The sequence below is a fragment of the Morchella importuna genome, assembly GCF_003444635.1.
Source record: "Morchella importuna strain M04M26 chromosome Unknown Morimp01GS014, whole genome shotgun sequence".
NCBI lineage: Eukaryota > Fungi > Ascomycota > Pezizomycetes > Pezizales > Morchellaceae > Morchella > Morchella importuna.
In genome coordinates this window covers 191,874-216,314 of record NW_025763411.1, presented here as the reverse complement: position 1 = coordinate 216,314, position 24,441 = coordinate 191,874, and the positions used below count along the sequence as shown (strand labels likewise).

The 24,441-nt window shown below is 46.0% G+C and overlaps 8 protein-coding genes across 8 annotated transcripts; 3 read left to right on the top strand and 5 right to left on the bottom strand.

Moving 5' to 3' along the window:
- Positions 1 to 4,782: 4,782 nt before the first annotated feature.
- On the bottom strand, positions 4,783 to 7,923 carry LAJ45_05235 (uncharacterized protein; the record flags this gene model as incomplete). The annotated part of the gene is made up of 11 exons (XM_046114806.1): positions 4,783 to 5,593; positions 5,654 to 5,826; positions 5,886 to 6,014; positions 6,066 to 6,343; positions 6,400 to 6,788; positions 6,846 to 6,925; positions 6,980 to 7,126; positions 7,209 to 7,460; positions 7,517 to 7,644; positions 7,782 to 7,811; positions 7,899 to 7,923. 11 exons carry the CDS (start codon positions 7,921 to 7,923, stop codon positions 4,783 to 4,785), a joined length of 2,442 nt encoding a protein of 813 aa, XP_045971843.1.
- Positions 7,924 to 8,845: 922 nt separating this feature from the next.
- LAJ45_05234 (uncharacterized protein) lies at positions 8,846 to 11,580 on the bottom strand (the record flags this gene model as incomplete). The annotated part of the gene is made up of 3 exons (XM_046114805.1): positions 8,846 to 10,304; positions 10,431 to 10,935; positions 11,226 to 11,580. 3 exons carry the CDS (start codon positions 11,578 to 11,580, stop codon positions 8,846 to 8,848), a joined length of 2,319 nt encoding a protein of 772 aa, XP_045971842.1.
- A 3,217-nt stretch (positions 11,581 to 14,797) lies between these two features.
- Positions 14,798 to 15,618, top strand: LAJ45_05233 (uncharacterized protein; the record flags this gene model as incomplete). Its single annotated transcript, XM_046114804.1, has 4 exons — positions 14,798 to 15,271; positions 15,331 to 15,363; positions 15,445 to 15,509; positions 15,600 to 15,618. 4 exons carry the CDS (start codon positions 14,798 to 14,800, stop codon positions 15,616 to 15,618), a joined length of 591 nt encoding a protein of 196 aa, XP_045971841.1.
- Positions 15,619 to 16,096: 478 nt separating this feature from the next.
- On the bottom strand, positions 16,097 to 18,186 carry LAJ45_05232 (uncharacterized protein; the record flags this gene model as incomplete). The annotated part of the gene is made up of 2 exons (XM_046114803.1): positions 16,097 to 17,949; positions 18,048 to 18,186. 2 exons carry the CDS (start codon positions 18,184 to 18,186, stop codon positions 16,097 to 16,099), a joined length of 1,992 nt encoding a protein of 663 aa, XP_045971840.1.
- Positions 18,187 to 18,980: 794 nt separating this feature from the next.
- Positions 18,981 to 20,033, bottom strand: LAJ45_05231 (uncharacterized protein; the record flags this gene model as incomplete). The annotated part of the gene is made up of 4 exons (XM_046114802.1): positions 18,981 to 18,995; positions 19,047 to 19,152; positions 19,224 to 19,657; positions 19,746 to 20,033. 4 exons carry the CDS (start codon positions 20,031 to 20,033, stop codon positions 18,981 to 18,983), a joined length of 843 nt encoding a protein of 280 aa, XP_045971839.1.
- An 843-nt stretch (positions 20,034 to 20,876) lies between these two features.
- Positions 20,877 to 21,759, top strand: LAJ45_05230 (uncharacterized protein; the record flags this gene model as incomplete). Its single annotated transcript, XM_046114801.1, has 3 exons — positions 20,877 to 20,967; positions 21,033 to 21,410; positions 21,647 to 21,759. The coding sequence occupies 3 exons, from the start codon at positions 20,877 to 20,879 to the stop codon at positions 21,757 to 21,759; spliced, it is 582 nt and encodes a 193-aa protein (XP_045971838.1).
- Positions 21,760 to 21,805: 46 nt separating this feature from the next.
- Positions 21,806 to 22,383, top strand: LAJ45_05229 (uncharacterized protein; the record flags this gene model as incomplete). Its single annotated transcript, XM_046114800.1, has 2 exons — positions 21,806 to 21,963; positions 22,143 to 22,383. 2 exons carry the CDS (start codon positions 21,806 to 21,808, stop codon positions 22,381 to 22,383), a joined length of 399 nt encoding a protein of 132 aa, XP_045971837.1.
- Positions 22,384 to 23,856: 1,473 nt separating this feature from the next.
- Positions 23,857 to 24,398, bottom strand: LAJ45_05228 (uncharacterized protein; the record flags this gene model as incomplete). The annotated part of the gene is made up of 3 exons (XM_046114799.1): positions 23,857 to 23,913; positions 24,014 to 24,253; positions 24,327 to 24,398. The coding sequence occupies 3 exons, from the start codon at positions 24,396 to 24,398 to the stop codon at positions 23,857 to 23,859; spliced, it is 369 nt and encodes a 122-aa protein (XP_045971836.1).
- Positions 24,399 to 24,441: the final 43 nt, after the last annotated feature.

Here is a 24,441-nt window from a genome sequence, read left to right as displayed (position 1 = left end):
ACACGGGCCTCAGCTCATAACTTCTGGACATATACCCAAATGGTACTTTCTTCCTGAGCATGAAAGACAAGAATCAGAATTTAAAAAAAGCATACATGTCTATGAGGAATTTATATTGCCATGGCAGACAGATATGTGTATCGATCCCCCTCTCGTTACTTCAATATGCTACTTCCACCACCAATCACAGGTAGATAAATGCACATGTTCACAAGTCCAAACGAAGTGCTTTAGCGGGTATGACACGTACATACATACAGCGACCGGAATGATCTATGGAAAAACAGGGGGGTGAAATTGTATGGCGAAATATCTATGCACCATATAACTGTTTTTTCCATAGATCATTCCTATCGCTGTACATACATACACACATACATACATACATACGTTGACAACACTTTCTCACAGTAGCTACATCGATTCGGGCCCCGCTGGAATTGTGATCCACCAATATGACCCGAGCCAGAGATAGGATGGGGGACGAAACAGTATTTCTCTTGCTCCTGCATGACCAAACCTGGTATGTGTCTGATATCTGATCGGCCTGGCGAGGAGGCAGATACCCGAATATGCATATGTGGGCGACTTTTCCTGCAAAGAAAATCTATCCGATCATCGCAAATAAAAATGGTGCTTATTTATCGTGTATTATAGATATTGATCTCGACTACTTGTAAAGCCATAAACAAACATTAAACATCTTGTTGCTAAACGACTGGGTCTGCAGAAAGCTTGTCCTTCTCTCCCTGCAGCCCTGGGAGTGGTGTTCTACCTGGCATGCGGGCAGGCCCACGTGTTTTAAGTCCGAGAAACGATCGGACGATGGAAAGGATGACTTTCGAAAGCAGTAAGCAAAGGTCATGAGGGGAATCAATTGGGGTTATATGGACACTTCCATTGTATGCCCCTCTATTCAGATGACGGTGCTTTAAAAGCTATGGACAAGTCTCAGGTCAGCCTTGCCTGTAGATAGAGCGCCTAGCCATTGGTGGGCTATCGGCGGGAAAAATCGACAATTGTTTCTCGGGAATTAACGTTATATCATTATAAACAGTGCGTTTTTATCGAACGCTGTTACCTAGATGTTCTGGTGCGGGGAACCAGGGCTCTATCTGGCTGGTAGGATCTGGGCACCATACATGGCCCGTGACGTGGCATTATTTTAAATAACAGAAACACAACCTTAGATACCTCAATTGATTTCCCCCGTTGAAGATACCAGAAGCTAAGGAACTGATAAAGACTTCAAAGATAAAAAAAAACCTAGTGAGACTTGCATATATGCATCAATGCGTTGTGTACCTACGAATTTCTCCGGATCCCCCGCGGTTGATTCTCACATGGAGAAATTCAAACTACCGGTATGACAGCAATGATATCAACACCAGGCCCCAGGTATTATATCCTATGGCAGTTCCATGTACCGGTGCAGTATATTCACTCGAAGGGTAGTTTCTTATTTTCATCGCAATTCTTTTAGTATTTGTTTAGAGAAATAGTTGCTAACTGTTTCCAGCCCTTGTGATTTAATGAGTAATATTCGAAGCTTGCAGGGGAAATGGTTTCATAAAGCACCATGTCTGCGCAAACCTGCTCGTCTGAGACTAACACGAAGACCCATGAATAGAATTACCGAAATCAACTTCTAGAAGTCCTTGTTGCTCGTAATGTGAATTCTGCGGGTGGTATGCATATGCAGCTTATTCGCCATATAAGTTTAATTCGCAAGCGTTTGTAGAAAACAGCAGCTTTGACTCGAGTTCGGCGATAAAGTGTGTAATAGTGCACATATGTAGAGTAAGTCGTTTCAGAAATTGTATATTTCAGGCTATATTTTGACAATTCGCTTCGAAGATCAGTGATGGCAATGGTTCGTTTATCTATTCTTATCTCAGTCAAATCGAGATGAATCGTATATTGTATATAGCTCGAGTCATGGAAGAAATAACATGACGGATCGAAAGAATCTCTCCCTCAGCTCATATCGGTGACGTCCATTGTGCACTGTCAATACTCTTTTAGGACTAAAGATAGCTATTCGTTAACGGAAGGCTCCGGGAAGTCGTTATTAGGCTACTACGGGGCGCTCTTCTTTTGACCCCGGGAGGCCGCATGCTGCATTAGGCACTAACCTCTCTAGTCGAATTAGCAACTCCGTGCGAGTGACAGAATGTGATTAGAATTACTTTTTTGGCCTACACCGGTGGACAATGCCGAGAGTTTTATGGCTGACCCCGGTATGATAGTAAGACATTTGCGCTGGAATCCCGCAAAATCAAGCTGAGGTCGGCTCAATTACAATACATGTAGTTTCGGTTTTCTCCGGATGAGAAAGCGTCAGGAAAAGCTTGGCTGGTACCGTTGAGTTCATAGGTCTTTTGACAGTATAGGTCTGGCCCGAATTGAAAGTAATATGTGACTAGCTAGGTATTGAGAAATTCGGTGAAATCTTCCGCGCCTGTGAGCGAACGCGAGTGATGGTCTATGATTGTACTACATATATACGGTTAGTAATATACCAGCTTCGATACTTTGCTCAATCACATACTAGTATATGATTCGCTGGAGTAAGAGCTCTTTCAATAAGGGACTTGCGTGTTTCGTGGATGTAACTTACAGACTCAGATGTATCATACGTGAGAGTAATTCCTTCACGAATGGGATCCAGCCAAAGAGCCTAGGCCTTCAAAATGCCCTTCGAGATGATAAATATTCTTTATTGGCTTTCATAAGCAACGTCCTCTATTTATCCCCAGAACAGAAGAAATATAGCTGTTTGGGCCCCTGATCAGCTGAAATATCTCTTACCTAACAGAAGTTTTTAACTCGGTCAATTTAGGGACAGTGATCGGTACACATCGCTTCGTGGATTATTTATGTCGTTGGCAAGCTTGGCTTGGCTGACTCCGTGTGCAGTATGAACACTAGGAATATCCTTTAACGTCTTGAAAACTCTGATATTCGAGGTATGTTAATGCTCAGTTAATTATGGAGGTATCCAGAAATTCTGCATCCCAAATACGATGGAACGCTATCTCATAGTGCCGTATATATAGGTATCCAATCCCACAAGAAAATGTATTGTTCAGCGGTTGAGTGCGTCCTGATCCTCTCGATGCCGACCTCATACCGGAGGCGGATAAAGACGAACTGACTGGTCTGTGATGAGGGAGAAAATATGGAGCAGGAGGATGAAATATAGCCACATGGGTATACTGCGTACGTACACGTAAATCACCACCCAGCACCTCCTCTAAACCGAGAATCGGGAATATTCTTAGCAAAAGGAGAAATTTGGAGATGCGTGTACTGACGTGTGTGCGTTTACGTGCGTGCGTGCGCGTGTGGGGGTGTGGGGATGTGTGAGTGTGTACGTACATGTAGTTGTGATTTAGGAGACAACCAGTTGTGACCTCTTGTAACTTTGTGCACATCTGCTCAAAGTAGGAGCCAAGATCAAGATTAACCCTTAGCTTAGTCACATATTCTTCTATTCTACACAAGGCCGTAACGCCTACTCCCATCTTCTGCAATGAAGTTACTGAACGAAGGGATGAGGTCTGGATGGGTTTGGCATATGTGGTACTACAGAAGATAATAGGAGCTCTCGGGTTAAGCCAGTAGAGTGTTAAGGGAGTACAAGGTCAGTCCCAAATTATCATTGTATTACCACCGTATACTGACGTAGTAAGGAAGACATTACAGTTGGTCTATGTCTCTTTTTCGTGATGTGTGTGTAGTAGAGGCCTCTCGTGTGGCCCCACCCGAGCGAGACTTGGGCTTATATCCATGTACTTGCTGAAATAATAGATACATGCATGTGTCGCTTGCCATCTCATTTTGATGAAAGATCATACGTATACCGTTGGTTCAGAGAGATGGCCAAGTTAACACTGCAGACTGTTCATCTCCTTGCGATATCTGTCTCTGTCCCGTTTCATTTGCTGTATGGCCCAACAACTCTTCATGTTCCAGCCCAGCTTCTTGCTACTTTTGGTGGTCGAGCTGGAGTACGTAGCGAACATGAGCGGGCGAGGAAAATTTAACAGTACTGACGATTTAGGGATCTTCGTATTTGCTGGTCCCCCCCCTGTCGGTCGGAATTAATGCATCTTGGGAACGTTGCTGGGGGGGGGGGGGGGTCCGACGACGGTAGAGCACATCAGTTCAGTGGCAGGCAAGACTACATATCTGATGCTTGAAAGTTGGCTTTAGCCACAAAGTCTCCAAGTCACAAATTATCACTCGGTTCAGTTCCAGCATCCAATGTTCTTGGCACCTCTCCCGAATATGCAAATACCCTCTAACCTAGAGGTTTCACCCTTATTTTCACGCATATTGTATCAGCGCAATAAAAGACATTCCCAAACACCAAAAATCTATCCTACGTCATAGATTAGGACCAATGTCGTGGGTGCCGATCCACACATGTAGATCATGTAGTGGAACACGCTGCAGAAACAGGGGGGCATTGTATCATATAGGTATCACGAATAATGAGATTGGGTGTGCGTGATTAGAAGTGATGGTTGGTCGGAGAGATTAGTGATTATGATATTTTGTCGTTTGGGGACCTTTCTCGTTTGACCTGCCTACTACACCCCACCACTGTTATATCAAAGACATATGCTGAAAATAAAGATCTAGGCAAAAAGGATATCAAGCTGCTCGTGAACGATATTATATAAAACCGACCTAATTAATTCTAAAGAACAAATATATTACCAAACCCCTCTGCCAGAGACAGGTAACATCTAGAAAGGCAAGTGGTGAACTATTTTATTTGTCCCATGAATCGCCCCAGTCGGCGTCGTCATCATTTCCCCACGGATCCTCTACCTTCTTAACTTCTGTCTTTTTCGCTGCAGCCCCACCTACGATTGGTTTCATGGTGCCTCCCGTTTTAACGGGTTGTCTGGCAGCCACGGTACTCCCCTTTCCGCTCGAATTCGCGGAACCGAGACCTATCCGTGGAGCAGCAGTTGTAGACTTCTTGGCAAGACCTTTAGGAAGAGGCGCCTTGGACTTGTTCAACATTGCAGATATATCCGGCTCAGCGTCATCGAAGTCCCACGCGGACGTTTTAGTAGTCAAGGGAGCCTGTGGTTTCGGCTTATTCGGTTCTGGTGCATCAAAGAAACTATCCTCATCTAGATCTCCCCAGGCCTCGGGGTCGTTATCTTCATTATCGGCATCATCCAGGAAGGACGAAGCCGGTCGGGGTGAGGTGAGAGTCGTGCGGTTGAATGATGATGCAGATATCGTCTTTGACTGTATTGGTGCGTCCGGTCGAGAAGGCGACATGGTCGGGACTGATGCTGACCTTGTATAATCACCACCCATACTTGCAACAGCTGGCGACTGTACCCTCTGGATCTCGCCGCTGGCTGTGCCCAGTTTGTTTGTAAAGCTACTTATCGCCCAACCAGTCCATGACGAATTGTCGGTCTGTACAGTCCCCATGCGTGGGGTAGCTACTTCAGAGGCGGCGGTTGGAGAGGGAATAATCGTTTTAGGGTAAGATGATGTCAAGGTTTTGATTCTTTGAAGGTACGCTTCAAGAGTTTTGGCGGCCTGCACTCTAACAACTCTGAAAGACCACATATATTAGCTTGTTTAGGCTGAAAGACACTGCAGCTGGACTTCTTACTTTTCCTTGTCAACAAGGGATGGTGATATCGCAGGAACCATCCTTGTAGCGCAATCAATCTCATCAAAAAGGTCTACCGTAGCAGATAAAGCCATCAATGCCGCGTTACGTGCATGCACAAAATTATCCCTAAGAGCCCGCGTAAAGGCTGCCGCTAACACTTTACTTCTCGTCTACGCAAAGATTTAATAAGTAAATGACTATTAAAAATGAGTTTACAATGGCACTTTACATTTGGTCCAAGGTATTTGGCAATCTTGCCAAGGCAAATTGTAGTATTAGTTCTGATACCGGGTTGTTCGTCATTTTGTGTCTTTGCAAGATACTTTAACAGATCTCCGTTGATACTACGGTCCGAAAGCTTCACGTATTCTGTCAGAACCGGGGCTGGAATGGAACTTTGGTTGCGTACCTTTGGGACCACTGTAAGAACTGCTTTAACAGACTGCTCTCTGACAATTGGAGCAACATCTGAGAAGCCAGTCAACATTTCTGGGAATATCTTGTCATTGACTATCTTTTTTGAGAGATGTTCAATCATTTTTGGGAGATTGTCCAGCAAGAACACTCTCGTTGCCCTGTCTGGTACCGCGAATAGCCTAACAATACAAGGAGTGATGGTAGACTCCCATTCCTCGTCTGATAACTTATCTCCTATATTTAAAACGACTGAGAATACCTTTGGCCCGCCTATGGATTGATCAGTACTTTAAAATCACTTAAAGGAATTTCGGGTTTGTTCCCACCTCCACCGAACTCTACACTTTTCAATAGTTCAGGCAGAATCTTCATTTTGAAGAAAGCTTCTGGAAACTGATCTCCAGTATCTCCCAACTTATCTAAGAACTCCTCTCTTTCGGCTGCTGTTTTTACGCCCATATTCTCTACAAATTCGGACACGTGAATCAAGGGGGTATCGAAGAAACCTCTACTTCTTTTCCCTTGCTCCAGGAAATGGGCTATTGAAAGCCTTGTCTTCGGGTTTTGCTGGATTAAACGTTTATATGGCGTAACCATATTTTGGGGTATCTTTTTGGCTGACATCAATTGCTCGCTGTTGGTAAACGCGCCGGCGTTAAAGACCTCGTAAATCAAGGTTCCAAAGTTCCATGAATCCGCAGCATTGACAGCCTGGCTGTGAGATACATGAGCATCAAAAAAATATCTGGTTCACTTTTATGCGCTGGCTTACCTCTTTAGGGCATCCCAGCCACCCTTCAAGACCTCCGGGGAAGCGTATCTTCCCGAGTCTGGTAGCAAGCCGCCAAATTTCTAAAAAACAACGTCAACTTTCCATTCAAACAGTTGTTTAAAGTTTGTACCTACATAGATAACCGGGTCATCATCCTTCATTGAGCTAAGAACCTCAAATCCCCCTAGCTTCCACTCCCCGCTCTCAGTCGTAAATATTGAAGACACTCGAACATTCCCATGAATAGATGCGGCATCTTCGTTGATAAATTTCAAAGTAATCTAACAGCTCCCGTTTTTTTCATAGAATCAGCCTTTCTGAGCTGTCCAAAAGCACATATTACAAGTGTAGGTGCGAACCCACAGCGGTACTATAAAGCCCCCATTTGATCGTTTCCGTATTTAATGAATCTCTTTTGACATGCCAGCTCAACGGCGTGACCCTCTCCGTAGCGATATAGATATAGGTATCCGTCTCGACCGTATCGATAATCCTGACGACTCCCGGATGTCGCAAGGTCCTCAGCTTCCTCACCGCGTTCTTCGCCAGCGGTAATCTGCTCCTCGTAGAATCGTTCACCTCGAACGAAAAGATACTACAGCTCGACCCGTCTTCCTAAAAATCCTTAGCAACAAAGGAGCCAGCACAAGCTTGATCGCCGAGGAGGTTACCCTTTTTGTTCCGTTGAACAACGACCATATGGAATTATCGACATCCACCCTGTCGCCAAAGGTGTAGGGAAATGGCGGGCCCTTCGAGATCGCGGAGCCGATTGCGGACTTAAGAAACTCCATGGTTTCTGCTCTGGGGGCCGTATGTGCGTGGAGGTTAAAGCTGTTGGAGCTCCGTTGGGTTGGCAGAAGGGAACAACGTTAACTAAACAACCAAACAGATAGCCAAGTGGCTTATAAAGTCCATTCCGGGTCAATGACGAACCTGGTTCAATGACGAATACGCTCAGAAAAACTGCACTGAAGTCAGAAAACATATATTCTCAATAGTGGGATTAAGAAAAAACCAAGGATGTAGAATCATGAAGAAAACGAAAATTACTAAGGCTACAGAACGATCTTGGCATGTTTATCATTCGCCATTGACCCCGAAAATAATGTATGCATCTGGTGTAACGATCGAGGAGCTGCATGGATGGAGGTCACGTGACGCTTATCAGTCGTTCGCCCCGCTTCACTACATATCACTCTGCATCTGCAAACCGAGTGAGAATTCTAAAATAAGGAACCTCAGGACTCCCGGCCTGGGAATAAGCAGCCCTAGATGATAGAGTGAGGGTTAGACGAAACGTCTGGATAAATCCTAGAAACGCCTCAGCGCTTGCCATTTAAAGACGATAGCCTAAAAAAACATGCGCTGGTTGAGCATATTGAGCGATTTAAACAGGCTGGTCAATCGTATAGAAGCCAAGACAGAAACACACAAATTTTGGTTTTGTCTTCTCTCATACGTACTACCAATGAACTACACCACAGCTCAAATTCCAAAAGAGATCTACACAGCATTCATTTTCACATAAGTACTTTTGAAGTCGTGAACGTATCTCATCTTCGTCATCACACAAAAATCATGCTAAGCGCATCACATCATTGACAAAAAAATGTTAAGCACCCTACTTTCCTACAAAAATACACAGACTACATGATCACAGTATAGAAAGCTTTTTTTGCAAGAAAGACAATACAGGGGCTTTTTGATAGACCACCAGGAGTGTAATATTTGAAGAGAGGGGGAGGGAGGTGTAAAGAAGGCGGGGGCGGGGCGGGGTGTGTGAGGTGGGGGGGAAGACTAAAAAGAAATAATACACATCGGTTTTTCTAACGTGAGTAATAAATATATAGCAGTATAGAAGAAGAAAATATGACAACCCAGGTTAAACAATAGGTAACAGATGGAATGTAAAAAGAAAAAAAAGAACAATACCCCAAAGCTAACCCAGGAAGCAAAAATAGAAATAAGAAGAAACCTCTTTTCTAGACTTGCCATCTCTACCTCTTCTCTTGAGAACCAAACACATCACTTGGCTTTCTAGCATTCCCAGACTTCATCTTCGCAAGGCCGGTCTCCAGAACGCCGCTGGGATTTTTCCGCATTCCGTTCTTGGAGTTTGGCATGACGAATCGAACTTGTTTCGACATGTTTGCTGCCGCGGCAGGAGAGATCGGTGTCATCAACGGAGTAGGCATCTGTTGAGTGTGAGGCCTAACCGGAGTCACCATATCTCTCCCAATATCGTCGGTCGCGATCGAAAGTGCGGGGCTGATTGGAGCTACAACTGCTGTATGACTAACAGGATGCGGGCTTTGTGGGCTAGATGAACGACCCATATTTTCCGCCGGGACAAGAGTGCGCATTCCAAAACTGGCAGCGTGGATAGTGGTATGGTCTCCAACACTACTAGAACTGGTCGCGCTCTCAACTTCCATTTCAACGTCTTCGTGAGCGTCCGCATCACTCTTGTATCCATCCTCATCGTCGCTAGAAGATGCATCGTAATCATAGCTTCCATCCATTCCAGTAAAGCTCAATAGGGATCTTTTCTCCTCAATTGGAGATTGCATCATAGAAGATGCTTGCTTCGGATGACTAAGCTTTGTATCAATTGCCTGAGACTGTGTCTGAGTAGTTTTGGGTTCCGGTGGCGATGGTAGTTGTGTAGTAAATGGAGTGGGAGAATCTCTCGACACACTCCGACCCGAAGTCACTGCTAAAGTTTCGGGTACGGTTGCAACCATCGAGGCATGTGTCTCAGTTCCCAAGAAACGTCTCACTTCTCTGTGTTCTTCCTTCCCCGGAGGACCATCCATCATAACAGTATCCCCGTCAGTGTCCCTGCGCGGTAATACTGGCGTCTCAGATTGGTCTGATTCATCGTCATCCTCTTCTGAATATGTGTGATCATCCCAGTTGATCCTCTCTCCCTTGACCTCCTTCACCATCGTCGCCAGATCGACCTCAATTTTCTTCCTTTTTAACAGCCCCTCTAGGTGTGGTGTCTTGAACGTTGGCGCATCTATAGGCGGTGTGGGTGGTCTCCGGAACCCTTCCGCCGGTCTTGAAGAAGTGGTCATAACCGCCCTTGTCCCACGATTCCCATTCTTTCGCTGCGCTGCAGTTGTCTTGTTTTTTGGCGTTTGTACAATCTTCGGAGGTGGTAGAGAAGGGAGGGGGACGCCGGAAGGGCCTGAAAGACTTCCCCGAGGTGTGGAGCTGTAGGATGATTGAGGTGAAATGGTCTGTTGTGTCTGGCGGGTATTCCTTGATGGTGGATCTACTGGATTTCTGGGATATAATGCAAAGCCCTCCTCTGTCTCCTCTACTGGTTGTCCGCAAGCCTGCGCCGCAGCCTCGTGAGACGCATATTCCCTCTGGTGCGCGATACGACAATGGTTGATGAAACCCTGGGCAGAGCTGAAATCACTTCGTTTACAATCAAGGCATTCGAGTCTTCATTTCCTCGCGTCAGTTCCGTAACTAATATTCGCAAAACGGCAATAGATCGGCAATCCCAAAATAGAAATGTCGGTCTCGAAAGAAGAAGGAGAAGAGAGAAAAGAAAAAAAGGAAACATACCTGACGGTAGTGCCATCGCTCTTTCGGAAGATACATTGTTGCATACCCGCACCACCTCTCTGCTGCACCTTCATCACACTTTGTCTCTGAGGGCGCCCGCTTACCGTGTATGTCTGGGTCTGTTCAACGGTCTTTTGACTCCTGGTGCCTTTACCTGCGGGCAAAGCTACTTGCGGGGGGCCCTCGGGTCCATATCCGTCAAACATAGGATCCGGCAGCAGCCACTGCTGATAATGTCTCGTGTAGGGGCCGTTGACCACACTCCAATGCGGCGGTGAGTAATCCGGGGGACCATTCTCCAGCTGCTTCGCGTCGGGGATGTAGGGCTCGAGTGATATTTCAGGGGATTGGTAGGGCTTTACAGTACAGCGCCGGAGCTGCTCGATACAGATTTGCGTTTTGGCGATTTCTTGCTCGATGAGGCCCAATTCCCGATGCTTCAGGAGGATTTCGATGTCGAACTGTTGTGAGATTGTTTCGCGAAGATTTTGGAGACTTTTGGGGTCTTTTTATTTTATTTTTCCAATTTGATGTGGTGTCAGCCAACATTCAAAAGTGATCTTTTCATCTTTTGTTTCTCTCGTTCTCTCTCTGGGCAGCAGCAAATATACGCAAATAAATAAAAATAGCAAAGCCGCAAAATGGTATAAAAATAGTAATATTTGTTTTTTTTTTGGAATATAAAAAATGTAATATATTTTATTTCCGATATTAAAACGATGCTGCTTGTGTAGCTGCAGTAATAGTAGTAAGGAAAAAGAAAGCGAAAAAAAGAAAAAATAAGTAGTTTTGTACCTAGGTATCTTTGCGCCGTAGTCTGCGCCGTCCTTCCAGTCGCATTCGCACCATTCACCGTTGCTGAACCACCCACAGAAGGGGGAGGGGGGGCACTAGGGTGATGGTGAGGTGCCACCCGCTCTCCGCCCATTCTCCAATCCCCTCCTATAAATCGCGGCGTCTCCTCAGCAACGGAGGTGGTGGTAGTGTTTCCAGTGGACCCCGGATATGCCAACTTCACCTTCTTATTCACTGGCGGCCTCTCCTCGGCTGCGTCGCGGGCTGGACCAGCGACTGCGCCGGCCTTCGATATCCTTCTCCGGACTTCCGTCGGTGTGGGATCTCTAGCCGCAGCAGCAGGAGTGGCCGCCATGAGCTTTGAGATACCGAGTCGTTTGGAGGGGGGAACGGGGGGCGGGGGGGGCGTAACCCGAAGGTTGTAGTTATGGCGGGGGGTGAAGGGTTGCTACGCCTGTTAGAGAGTGGTGTTTTTGTTGGGATGCTGGTTTGTTAGGCGGGGAAGGAGCGAGTTTTAATCGATGACGGTGTTATTGCGAAGATGTGTTATTTATGCTGACGTCGTCGTCGCTATTGAGTTGAGCGGCGGCGGCGGCGGTGGTTGTGGATGGTTTGGTTGTGGTTGCGGTTGCGGTTCCAAGCTTTCGAACGGGACGGGGGGGAACTGACGTTGACGGTTGACGTGTGCGAGCGAGTAGAGAGCGCACGACTTCTGAACCCTTTTTTTCTGTTTTCCCCCTTTGTGGCAAGAGATCTAGAGAGAGAAGGAGGGGGCTGTTCCCTGGGTTTCCTCGTTTAATACTGTATGTAATGTTAAATATTTAAAGTTTTTTTTATTTTTATTTTATTTTTCCACCAAGCAGGCTTCAGGGCTGTTATATTATTGATGGCACAGACAGTAAGTAGGCAGGCAGGCAGGCAAAAGTTGCGTCTTCTATCAAAGTATGGTGGGGGTGGGATAAATATAACTGGGTGCAGCACAAATAGTAGGGGCAGATAGAGATAGGTATGGTAGGGAAGGGAAGGTACGACAAGCGTAGGGAAAACGACTCGAGGGAGACAGAGAGAGATGAAGGATGAGAGAAGAGGGGGGAGAGGGGGGGAGAGGGGGAGAAAGAGAGAGAGAAGGGGAGAAAATAAATGCGGGAGAAAGCAAGTAAGAGTTGTTTGAGAGGCGAGAGTCGAACTGTTGGATGCTGAGGATCAAAGCGTCAGGTAAAGTAGTGAGCGGCAGGGTAGTTATGAGTAGTAGTAGGCAGTAATAGGTAGATCTGGCGCTATCTACTCTTCACTTGCCTCCTACCGTCCTCCCTGCTCAGTGAATCTTACTTCTTACTCTACTTTACTCCGTCTGGATGCCTGCGGAGGTGGGTGGCTAGCTACAAGCTACAGTCGCTCACCTATTCACGGCGGATCCTGTCTGATGGTTCTGTTTGCAGTAATTTGCCCTTGGCGTCCAAAACCTAACTCTTTTATTGGCCTCAAATCCCTGACCGCCATCAGACAGGATCCGCCTTCACCCCGTGAGTGACTGTACATGTGTGCGGTTGCTATCTATGTCTTTGATATCCCGGAATTTATCGATCGAGAGCAGGCTATTGAGAAACTACCTAGGGTATGAATACCTACCTACCTAGAACTAGAAGTGAGGAAGTGGCAGTGGTATGTTGGGAATCAGTACCTACTACATACATTAGGTTTACATATGTGCATTCAAGGCGCGCAGAGGTTAAAGCAAGGGAGTTTAATACGTCGACTACCACCTTGCAGGAATAAGGGTTCGAGCGGCGAGTAGATTCGCAGATAGAACATCAACAAGAAGAAGAAGATCTGGAGAATCCCAACAAGGGAAGGGACAGGTTCCGTTTGGCCCTGAAGGTACTGGCGGCCGCGGCTGTTGGTTGGCGCCCGCTACTCTGGGAAACACACACAGCACACTACATGATACCCTACATGTAATTACAAAACCTCGCTGGGGAGCAGCAGGCAGAAACAGATGGATAGCAAGAGAAGAATTAAATTATTCAGCGATTGGATGTTTCCCCTCTCCACCCAGCACCCCTACATGTACGACATCCTGAAGAGAGAGGCAATATCAAACCCGTCGAGGATAAGAAAGAGAGTTGCTGCTGGTATGTAATGATGGTGGTGGTGGGGCAAGGTTTGGAGTGGATAGTGAGAGAGGGTGCTCAGGGAATAATAGTAATAGGTTGCTACAACAGCACCGGAATAATCACTGGCCCCAGCTGCTGCTACTTGCTTGCTTGATACTTGATAGAGTATTGGTATTGCATCTGCTTCGTGATGATCTTGCAGTTTCTGCTGCCTCTTTTCCCTCCCCCTCTTCTTCTTGTCCTTTGCTGCGTCCGCCTGCCTTCTTGCGTTGCTTGTGCTTGATACTCTACCCTCTACTAGTACGGAAGGCCGACGTCGACGTGTCAACGCCCGCTTCTCGACCTCGACCCGATCGCGAGAATAAAGGGACGAACAACCAGCCAACAATGGAGGGGTGTCAGAAAACGCGGGGAAGAATTTCACAGGCGAAGGGGAGGAAAAACTTATCATGTAGCTACATGGAGGGGGTGTAGGAATTAAATAAAATAAGAGAGGGAGTCGGAAAATCTGCTCATTGATGCTTGTGCTTTGCATGCAAGATACCCTATTATTCGTTCGTTGTGGTTGTGGTCCGTCGTTTCCTTTAATTTCAACCTGCAGCAACCGCTCGGGAACAGGAGCACGCACGAGTCTGTAGCTAGGAGACCCAGGCCCTCCTCCTACAATCCCTACTTTCACAACGCTCCCTCCTTCCTCGTTTTACCTACACACTTCATACTTCTCCCCCCCTCCACCACCATGGAAAGTATTGTAGCCGGTAGCAGCCGGTAGCAAGAACAGAGCATAGTAACTAACGCAGCCGAACCGATGCACCGTGCACGCACGAACAAAGAGAATGCGTGCCCAGAATATTGCGTGCATTTTACTCGCATAGAAATCCGAGCAAGCAAGCAGGTATCTGCCTGTTCGTCCAGTCTCCATCCATTCAATTCACTATCCGGCCTATCTACGAGTAAAGTAGAGGTATGTGGTACTTTTACATGTGTACGTAGAGTACCAGCTGGAGTATCACAGGGACCCCCCCCCCCCCAGTGAGCACAGTGCAGCGGAAGTGGTACTACATGCAGTTACCCGGCCTCCCTTCCTCACCCTCTCATCGTCCCTTCCGAAATAAGTGACGCGAAACCCTCACTGGCCCTCTCCCCAAAAGGCCCGAGCGCTGAACACTGCACACTCGCTCACTCGCTCTCACACGACACCTCCAGAAACGGTCAAGCGAGAAACACTCCGTTAAGTGGGCTACTAGCTCCTTGGCGAAGATCTATCTGTCGGTTTCGTCCTTAGCCCTGATAGGTAATAAACTTGGCCGCGACCCGGCGATCCAAACCGTGCAGAGCCTCATTCATCTTGATTCATCCAAAACACTTTTTTTCTTCTCTCTGGTAGAGTTGAAAGGGAAAACAGTGCACCTCCCCCCCCACCAACCCTTTCCCTTCCTAATCCCCGTTTTAAACAGCATGGATAAACTCACCACTATCCTCCCCGCTCCCGTCCGTGAGGTGCAGAATGTCAACATTGTGTCCACCTCCGCCATTGTAAGAAAAGTGGATCAATGTCTCTCCAAGCTCTATCCCGAGCAGGATCCCAATCCCAACCCCAATTACCCCGAACCTGCATCCACGCCTGCAACTATAACTACCTCCAGCACTACCACAACTACCACCACTACTACTACCATAACCTCCGATTTCCCTGCCGTCTCAATCACTTCAAAAGCCGCCACCGCCTCCAAGGCAATCACTGTAGCTGAGATCGTCAAACGCTGCATCGGTGAAAAAGGCGGACAGTGGTACCAGTACACGGCCCTGTCAAGTGTGACGAACGATCTACCTGGATCGCAGAAGCAGGAGAAGCAACCACAGAAAAAGAAAAGGAAGACGGGTGACGAGGATAAGGCGGGGGAAGATGAGGAGGACCCATACGCTCTTCTCGTGGAGAAGTCACCGCCAAAAAAGAGAAAGATGCCTTTGTTGACCATCTACATCTCCAGGTCGCCGATACCGGAGCTTCAAAAGCTTCACGGGTTAGTTTCTCACCTGTTCTCCCGCAGCTTCTTTCTTGGTTGTTCCGTTCGGTAAAGATATCTAAGACCTCTTTGCTCCAGCGAACAGTCAGGGCCTTAGGCAAAAAACACCCGTTCCTTAGACAGGTGAAAAAAAGAAACACCAGGTAAGCTAAAATGCGGCACGAAAGCTTGTGGCTACATCCGGAAGGATCCACAATTATAATTATACCTAGTGAGGGGTCTGACCGAGATAGATATTGGTGGTTTTGTTAGATTAAAGATCGTAGGCCCCTCCTATTAATATCCAACTTGGGCCAAAGACCTATCGGATCTTTCATACTACAGTCCGGGAGGATACATGGAGTCAGGATCAGATCAATGGCAGCATACAGCCCAGAACGGGACTTTTATGTTAGTAAAACTGGATAGTGGATGTAGTTATCTCCGACTTGCCTGTCCATAACGCAACGCAAGACTCTCAATCCGATCAAAGATAATATTGTGTTATGAAAGCAAATCTGTGTCTTCAGCAATAGCAAAAGTAGCCCATGTACCTACATGTATCTAGCACATGTACCGCTTACATGTAGTGACCTCCAATGGAGATCTAAAAATTGAACGATGAATAAAAGAGAAAGCAACATCTAGTCCAGAGTAAAATAGAAGAGAAAAAAAGAAACTTCAGCGCCCATTTAAACCATTGTGAAAGCTCAAACATCAGCCTTTAGGTGTACCAAATTTCACCGCCAATTCAAATCATCATCGATGGTAAATCCATCTGCAACTCATCCATATCATCATCCTCTAGTTTTTCATAACCCCGAGAAGACTTTCGTTTTCTAGCCTCTTTACCTACTCCACCCTTGCCAATTCTTCCGCTTGGTTTTTTCTTCAAGGGGATTCTTGCCCGGTTACTTTTGTCGGTTTTTTTCCCGGCCCCCTCAACTGTTCCTTTGACTGGTACATATCTGCTTGTTCTTGAGCCACCGACATGAATGATATCTTTGCCGTGTTGTTGCTGCTGATTGAACTCCTTTGGGGGGGCATCGCCAATTGCTCTGCTAGTAGGTGCGGTATCCAAAGCCTTTACGTTTTTCTTTTTATAACTCTCAACGCCCCTCCGCACCTGACCTTCCCCGTTCCCTGTAACGCTCTTCCTAAAAGTTCCTGTGTCATTCAGAGCTTGACAACCATACGGAGCTTGATAAAGTTCGTCCTCTGATGATGCAGCCCGCAGGATCAGGTGCTGGCTTTCCGTAGACCTTGCATTCCTCTTCACTTTCTCTTTATAATGTATATTTTCGCCGAGAAATTCGTCTTCGTCACATTTTGTGGTTTCATTGCCCTCATCAGATGATCTTTCATTCAATGATCCATCCATATACATATCCTTGCAAGAGTCGGCATCGGAGTAGAATGGGTTTTTGTTAGATCTTAAATTGCACTGTTCCTTATTTGGGGTCGATTTAAACAATGGACTTGATGAAGGCATTCCATTATCTGATAGGTCATATATGCTTCCCTGCGGACTGATATTGACAGAATTCTGGAAAGAATTGGGATCCTCATTTCCTGTAGCGTATTTGGAACTGCAATCTTTCTGTTTCTTAGTGTATTGAATTTTCGCCGATCCTAACATCAATAAATCCTGGATATTCTCCGATCTCCAAAAGTTCTTTTGGCGGCTAGAATTAGTCGTTCTGTGAAGACCCAGGGGGTCTTCGTCTCCAAAATCCTTGTTTTGGCAATCTTCTGGATGAGAAAGGGGTTCCCGTGAATACTCATGTAGACTAACGCTACCCTTATTTTTGCTGAAAATGTCATTAGCATGGCCTCCTCGAAAGTCTATATTCTCCTTCTGCGTCACTTGCAGATGATTGTTTATGGCCCCATAAGAACCCTTGGTAGCTCCATTTTTGATAATGCCCTTCAGCTTAGGAAGTTCCTCCTTTTGATCTCTACGTTTAGCGTTCGATGGTGCAACTCCCATAACCCTTCCAGCCGCCTTCCTTGTTCCACTAAAAATGTCCCTTGCTCTCTCACGGACCCATGTCACAGATGTAGTACTAGCATTATCATCCATATCACTAGCTAGAGTTCCTGGTATCACGGGCCCCTCGCTATGTATTCTATCTGATTCGGTTTCTTGTGAAATATATCCTCTTATCTTGGTTGGAGATTGATCTTCCAGAAAATCTCGTTGCTCGTATTCTGGTTTTAGATATCTGTGTTTTTGGGGGCGTAGTGGTGTTTTTGCGTCAGATATAACCCTTGGAGTATTGTTGAATTTTTGTTTCTTCGCTCGATGATTCTTTATGTTTTGGCGAAGAAGAGATGTAGTGGAAGTTTCAGATGTCTCTCTAATTTGTGCAGCTGATCTTATCAGAATAGGGCGGTTTGTCGATTTCTCTCTTAAAGCTGTAGCTTTTAGAGCCCTTCTTTTATCACTGTGGTTGGAAGTTGCAATGGGGTCTGGGATTTTTGATTTGGTTAAAGGCAAAGATAGAGGGTCTGCAAATGGGTCATCAAGATCGTCCGTTAGGTTTATACCAGATATAGAGCCAGAAATTTGCTGTCCAACGATAGGAGGGGAAGAAGCGATGGCTGTAGTATACAATTAGTTATCGGGTTATCAAAGACATTAGTCCCTCATTAGACCAAACGGGCATAAGAGATAACTTTAGGAGATGAGTAATCCTTACCTGGCCGGCTTTTTTTCTCGGTGTCATCCCTATCAACGGCATCTTGAAAAACTTTGAACGAAGCCGCCTTGGAGCGAGAATTCTTTCCATATGTCTTTACTGTCTTACGACGCGTTGGGAGAACGGGAGAACGCAACATGGCGTGTGCGAGTAGACAACGAAAGATGAAACAAAGAGGTTAAAAATCAGAGATGGAGCTGAATGATTTTTTGTGATTGAGCATGGCGAGGATATCGGAGGGTGTGTCGAGTTTTAAGACTTGGGAGCACACAACGAATGATGACACATGATAAGGACAGTCTAGTTGTGCTCACGAACATGCTATTCTGCTGGGGTATCACCTTAGAAGGTAGCTACTACATGTACCTACACATTTTCACCCACCCACAGATAAGAAACCAACCACACAGAAGCGTGGTATCATAACCGCTCACTCGTTTAGCTGACTCACAAATTAAACCTAACCCCAAGTAAGATAAGGATGTATGATATTGGCTAAGCATACACGCAGCCCTAGAAACTCCCTTTTAGCTCAGGTTCGGAAACCCGTACTGACCTTTGCGAAGAAAAAAGAGAAGAAAAAACCACCAAATCTCGCTTGTTCCAAACAGAGCTCAACCTCAAATGAGTACACTTGCTGCTTGCATCATAGGATGGCGGGAAAGACATCTAGTTATTAATCTCACTACCCTTCACCAATATTGATTCGTACGGAAAAGATAAAAGAAAAAGGCAATAGCATGCTTGAACGCAACCCAAGTTCCTTCCTGGACGAAAAATAAAAACAAAGCCCGCAACTATCCTCTTCCCAAAACACTGAATTAGGACCTGAAGGAAAAGACAAACGAAAAGTGATGAATAAGCACAAGTGTAACACCGTCCAACATACATATACCAACAACGCAATGAAAGGGGATATATAAATAGATGATATCATCCGAGGAATATCTACAGCACCCATGTTAGAATATATAAATACCGAGGGATTGCAATACTAACAGCCAACAGAATAACGGTTAATATAATAGCCAAGATCAATAGCAAGCAGCAAGCTCTATTTCTGGCGCCTTTCTGGTACCTTGCCGCAGTAGTCAATTCCCGATCACTATTACACGAGCGAGATACGTTAGCATTTCACCTTTTGTGGTTATATAATCCTGATGGAGAAATACTCACGCTGCCTTTGTACTAGTCGCTGCATTACTGACGTTCTGCTCAATGTTGTCAATCATGACACCTTGTTCTGTGACCATGGTTCCTAAGTCCCTGAAGATCTCATTCAGCTCTGTGATACCCTGCTCGATGCCTCGAATTTCTTGCTCTCGCTCCTGAATCAACCCCTCTTGGAAGTCAACCTCGCTCTGCTCGGCGAGCGCCATTTGCTGTTGAACAAGTGGCACCTGAACCTGCTGTTGGCCCGATCCTGACTTTGGAGAATAGGACAGATCATCTATGGGCATTCCATCATCATTGATATGGCCCTGTGCCTGTCGTGCTGCAGTCACGTATTGTCTGGTCTTTTCAGCGGACAGCCTTTGAATTCCCTGGAAGTCTGTAAGGGCAGATGTCATCCCACGGGAAAGCTTTTCTTGGGTATATCGTTGTGATGGCTATATCACCGCGCGTATATCAGCACAATTTCCTTCCGAAAGCAAACAGACATGGTGCCCATCGTAGAGATATAATCGTATAACTTACAGAACAGTCCTCCCAGTTCTGTACTCTCTTCACCCCCTCCCCAACCGCCTTAAAACCCTCCCTGGTCTCATCGAGAAGCTTCTTAACTCTCTCCCTAAGGTTTTCGCTATCCCTTTTCGTACCAACCAAGCTCAGCTCGCGGTTCAACGTCGAGATATTGCTCGTAAGTTTAAACAGCTTCGAGGAAAGCTGGGTCGTAAGGCGGTCAAACTCTGGGGAGTCGGAGTACCCTGTTGACCGAGATGTCGTAGGCTGGGCCTCGAGAGAGGGGAGACGGTCAAACGACATATTTTCTTTCCTTCTTTGTTCCTAAACAGTTCTGGATCTTCTTCTTCGAGCGACTGTATATATGCAAGCGATCGGTGCGTGGGGGGGTGAGTTGTTGTTGTGGTCTTTGTAAATTGAAAAGGATACCGGAGCTGTTGTCTCTTGATTTCCGGATAGGTTGCGATGACGAACGACATCTGTTGCTTGGCATGTCACGTGAAGTGCGGCGGCGGACACCGGCGGGTGGAGCCCGGTGGATCGTAAAAACGGCAACATCCCTGTCACGGTTTTGCGGCATGATGCATCACTCGTTCTTCAAGAAATGCTTTACAGTAGGCTAAAGTATGATCTCCGTGCCTTGGGAGATACAGTATCTCTAATTGTATAGTATAGCAACTTTAGGGTCAATTTATGTATGTACTCCTGGAGATCATATTAGGTTCGGGAATTCTGGATATCTCTTGATGCATTGGCCCGGGTAGAGAGTATTACCCTATATGTAGAAATGCAATATCTGTGGGTACCTGATATCGATCGATACTTGAAAAAGCAATGAAAGGGGTATCGTGGAATTTGTCAAACTCGACGGATTTAAACTGGTCATTCAAGCCTTCGCGGCAGTGGAGCAACAGCTTCAACTCGGGCTAGCTAGAAGCTTCCAGTCATCTGACGATGATCATCTTGGGGGGTTTCTCTTGGGTACATCCTAAAGAAGTTACCCACTTACCCAAAGGGGTAATATGGGTTGACCATCAACCTGTTTTCGATCAAAGATCCTTGACTCTTTTCTGAATATCATAAATTTGTTAACGATTTTTTCTGTTTATTTTGAGATTCAACGCCAAGAGCTGGATTGGTGTCTCTATGTATTTACAAAGCGCGCAATTTAACCTTGCGCGGTCGAAAAAAAAGGCGTTATGGAATTCCTTGGCTGATGATGCGAGTTTGGTTACAAGTGCGGCAAGCAGGGTTCATGAAAGTGTGGGGAAGGGGAATTGTGGGGTGGTTGTGTCGCATTAGCCAAAGCAAGTCTTAGCAAAGAACCGGCAGGGAGAGGTCTCGTGCAAGCTGTGTTGCGTGACGCGAAGGAGGGGGAGAGCTTGGTGAGTAACGAACGGGGGAAAGAACCGTATGACTGGCGCCGCCATGGACTGATTTCGGTATCTGACACGCAAGAACCTCTCATTCTTCTGGCAATTATTGCCAATGGGCTGAGAAGGGATGTTCAGGAAGGTGGTGGCCTGGTGCGTGAGAAAGTCAAGTTGTGGTCCCACCATCAGGTGGCGCTATGTATCCACAATATAAATTCTCAATGCTTCACCCACCAAAAGCACGAGTTTCATTATTCTTTGTTCATACAGTTTCAATCCTGTGAGATTTTTATAAACGAATATTTTGGTGAGTCGAAAATAATTTCAATTCCACCATCAGAAATCTCATTCCGTTTTACCCTTGCGTATATAACTTCCATTACAACGTCACTTTCAGCACTTCCCATCCCCGGAAAACAAGTACCCCAGAGCTCCACTTGGTGGCTTTACTCTATATCCCCGCATTCCACTGGGGGCGTGCATACTATGTATCTCAAGGAGAATCTTGGCCAACTAATAAGCCATTTTGGTACATATATATAGACCCTCCTCATCCCACGAACAGTCTACCAACACCCTCCTCAATCCATCTTCCATCTTCAGCTTCATATTCCTTACTCTTTACCTGGATAATTATTACGAACTCAAGTACATAACACTTAATCTTTTTAATAACATCCTCCTACACAAACACCCGCAATCATGACTCGCTCTCACAAGGCCAATGATATCCCCCACAACCACCCCGAGGCTGTGGCTGCCTTTGACGAACACAAGATCCCCAAGTACTTTGGGAAGTCTGGCTTTGTCGACATGGCTCCCAACAAGACCAAGAAGAACGGTGGTGGCAAGGGCAATTGGTATGTTATCAATGCTCTTTATGACTTATCCTTACCCTGCAATACATCTTATTACAACACGAGATGGCTTCCCCCTCACAATTCACTCCTTTTCCATAATTCACCCCCCCTCCCCTTGCGAACTTTATTCTTGGTTGGACTGCTCTTGAAATAAAACATTACTAATAGGTACTCAATAGGGGTCGTGAGGGAGACGAATTCGATGTCACCAACTTCAATGCCTTCAAGGCCCGCCGTCGCTCCAACTCCATGGGCAATATTGAGAACCAATTTGTCCCCAGCAAATTCGAAATGGTTGATGATGAACCTGTTTACGATGAAAGGGTCCATGGGGCTCGTAACCCTGGAGTCGTGGATGACGGGGCCGAACTGGCCTCTACCATTTCCAACACTTCTTCTGTTGAGGGTGAAAAGGCTTAGATTCGGCGTTTTTGATTCGGTTGATTGTATTTTTTAGCTTCCTTCCAGATGTGTGTTTGTGATTCCGGAAATCTCTCACTATAAGGGTTTTCATTTTCGGGGTTTTCTATTATTTCATTTTTCTGTTCTCATGGGTTTCATTTTCTGTATAACGAAGTAACGGGTCGGTGGGAAGGGGAAAGCTTTTTGAATTGGTGTGAATTATCTTTCGAGTAAATCTCAACTCTGAAATAAAAAGGCAGTAATTACTGCACTTTACCATACAAATCTCTGCCATTGCTTCCCATTGCTGTTTCAAGTGTTACCTGGAAATCGAAATTCAACTGAAATCTGCTTAATTCCATTCCATGGAGGCCTGAATCCTCCCTCGGTAGGCCTGAAGATCTAGTACAGTAAAGGCTATCCCACATTCTTTGAAAGACCCTTGAGGCGTGAACGGCAGATTATCACACCCTCTATTAAACTCCACTTACTCCTCAGACCGTCGGTACATAAAATAAGGCAGCTCCTTCGAGCTCTTTGTCCCTCCTTACCTAATCTACCTACACCATTTCCCCCCAAACAACGTAACTAGCAACCCTCACAGTTCTCACCGGCTTACTGATTAGCTGCCTAACTTCTATATCAACAACCAATTATACATATTCATTCATGGGTCAACGCATAACATAGGGCAGATACGCACGGTCACTGTTACAGTTGAAGGTGAAGCCAAAGGAGTAGCCGATCCCACCAATGGATTCAAAGCATGACGTTCATGGCATGCACGCGATCGGGGGATCGGAGCACTATCCTCCTGTGGTGCGGGATATTGGGAGTACAGCTATTTTGCCTAACAAGGTGGGAGGAGTCTTCAACGGCACCGGGTATATCATTTGAGTGGGATGCACACACGGAGATATAGAACATGCTCTATAGGGATAGACCGGCGGGAATTGTAGGGAGCGCCCGGCGGGCAGATATATCACGGTGTGATAGGAGAGTTTTCCGGGTCTGACTGCCCGCCGCAGGCTGGCCGACTGCGAATGACAGGACGACGTTGCTGATAGGTCCGTTTATAACGACGTCAGCACCCATCTAGGTACATGTATTTAGCTGAGTAAGTAATGAAATTGATTTGAGATGAGATGAGTTTCACCTGCCATCATAAAGGTTTTAATGGATAGATAGATGTATGTATGTCGTAACAGTAAGCTGGTTAAAAGTAGTTTCATTAATAGCCCAATTGATACAACACCCAGGTTTCCCAAATCCAATTGCCCAACGCAACAAAAAACAACTCTGCTAAAAATCATAAATCCATCACTGCGCAGTACCCAACTACAACCTAGAATACAAAAACGAATATTGTCCAAATTTCTCTCAAACCTTTATCTCTCTGTTATCGATTGTACGACAACCGGTCGCGATCGTTACCAATCAATTGTCTGTTCGTATACACAGAAAAATAATGCGAATTAAAGTGGTCCGAGTTTAAAGGAAGACTCTAAGTACAAAGTTGACAACGACGGCGCAGAGAAGAGTGATAGCCTGTGTGCAAAGTTCTATTAGTACCGATCGCGAATATCCTACCCGACCACAACTTATCGGGTGATCGCTTGGAATATATGGATATCGAGGAGTGACCCACCAAAACAGTTGGCCCAAAACGATCATCAAAGCTGCCTTGTCCTCGTTTTCTGATGGCCGCAGCTCTCCAATGGAACGTCGCAAGCGCGTACATCATCGCACCCATCGCGACAAATGTGAATAGTCCCGCACTTATGCGGCCGACCCGATCACCAAAGTTCAACAGCCCGATTGCGAGACTGCCTAGAATCACAGTGAAGTTGAGCCATGAGAGGAAAGTTCTCTCGTTGGCGAAAAATACCTGTTACACCAACACAACGTCAGATCATGTCATGGACGAAAATGGGAAATTAAGTGGTGTTTCGGTTCCTTACCTTTGGCTCGACACGGGTGGGAAGGGCAATGCGCTTTCCGGGGGCACTTTGGAGGAGGGGTTGGGACGACATGGCGCGTTCTCGTGTGAAAGGGAATTCCTTGGGTCTTTAGAGA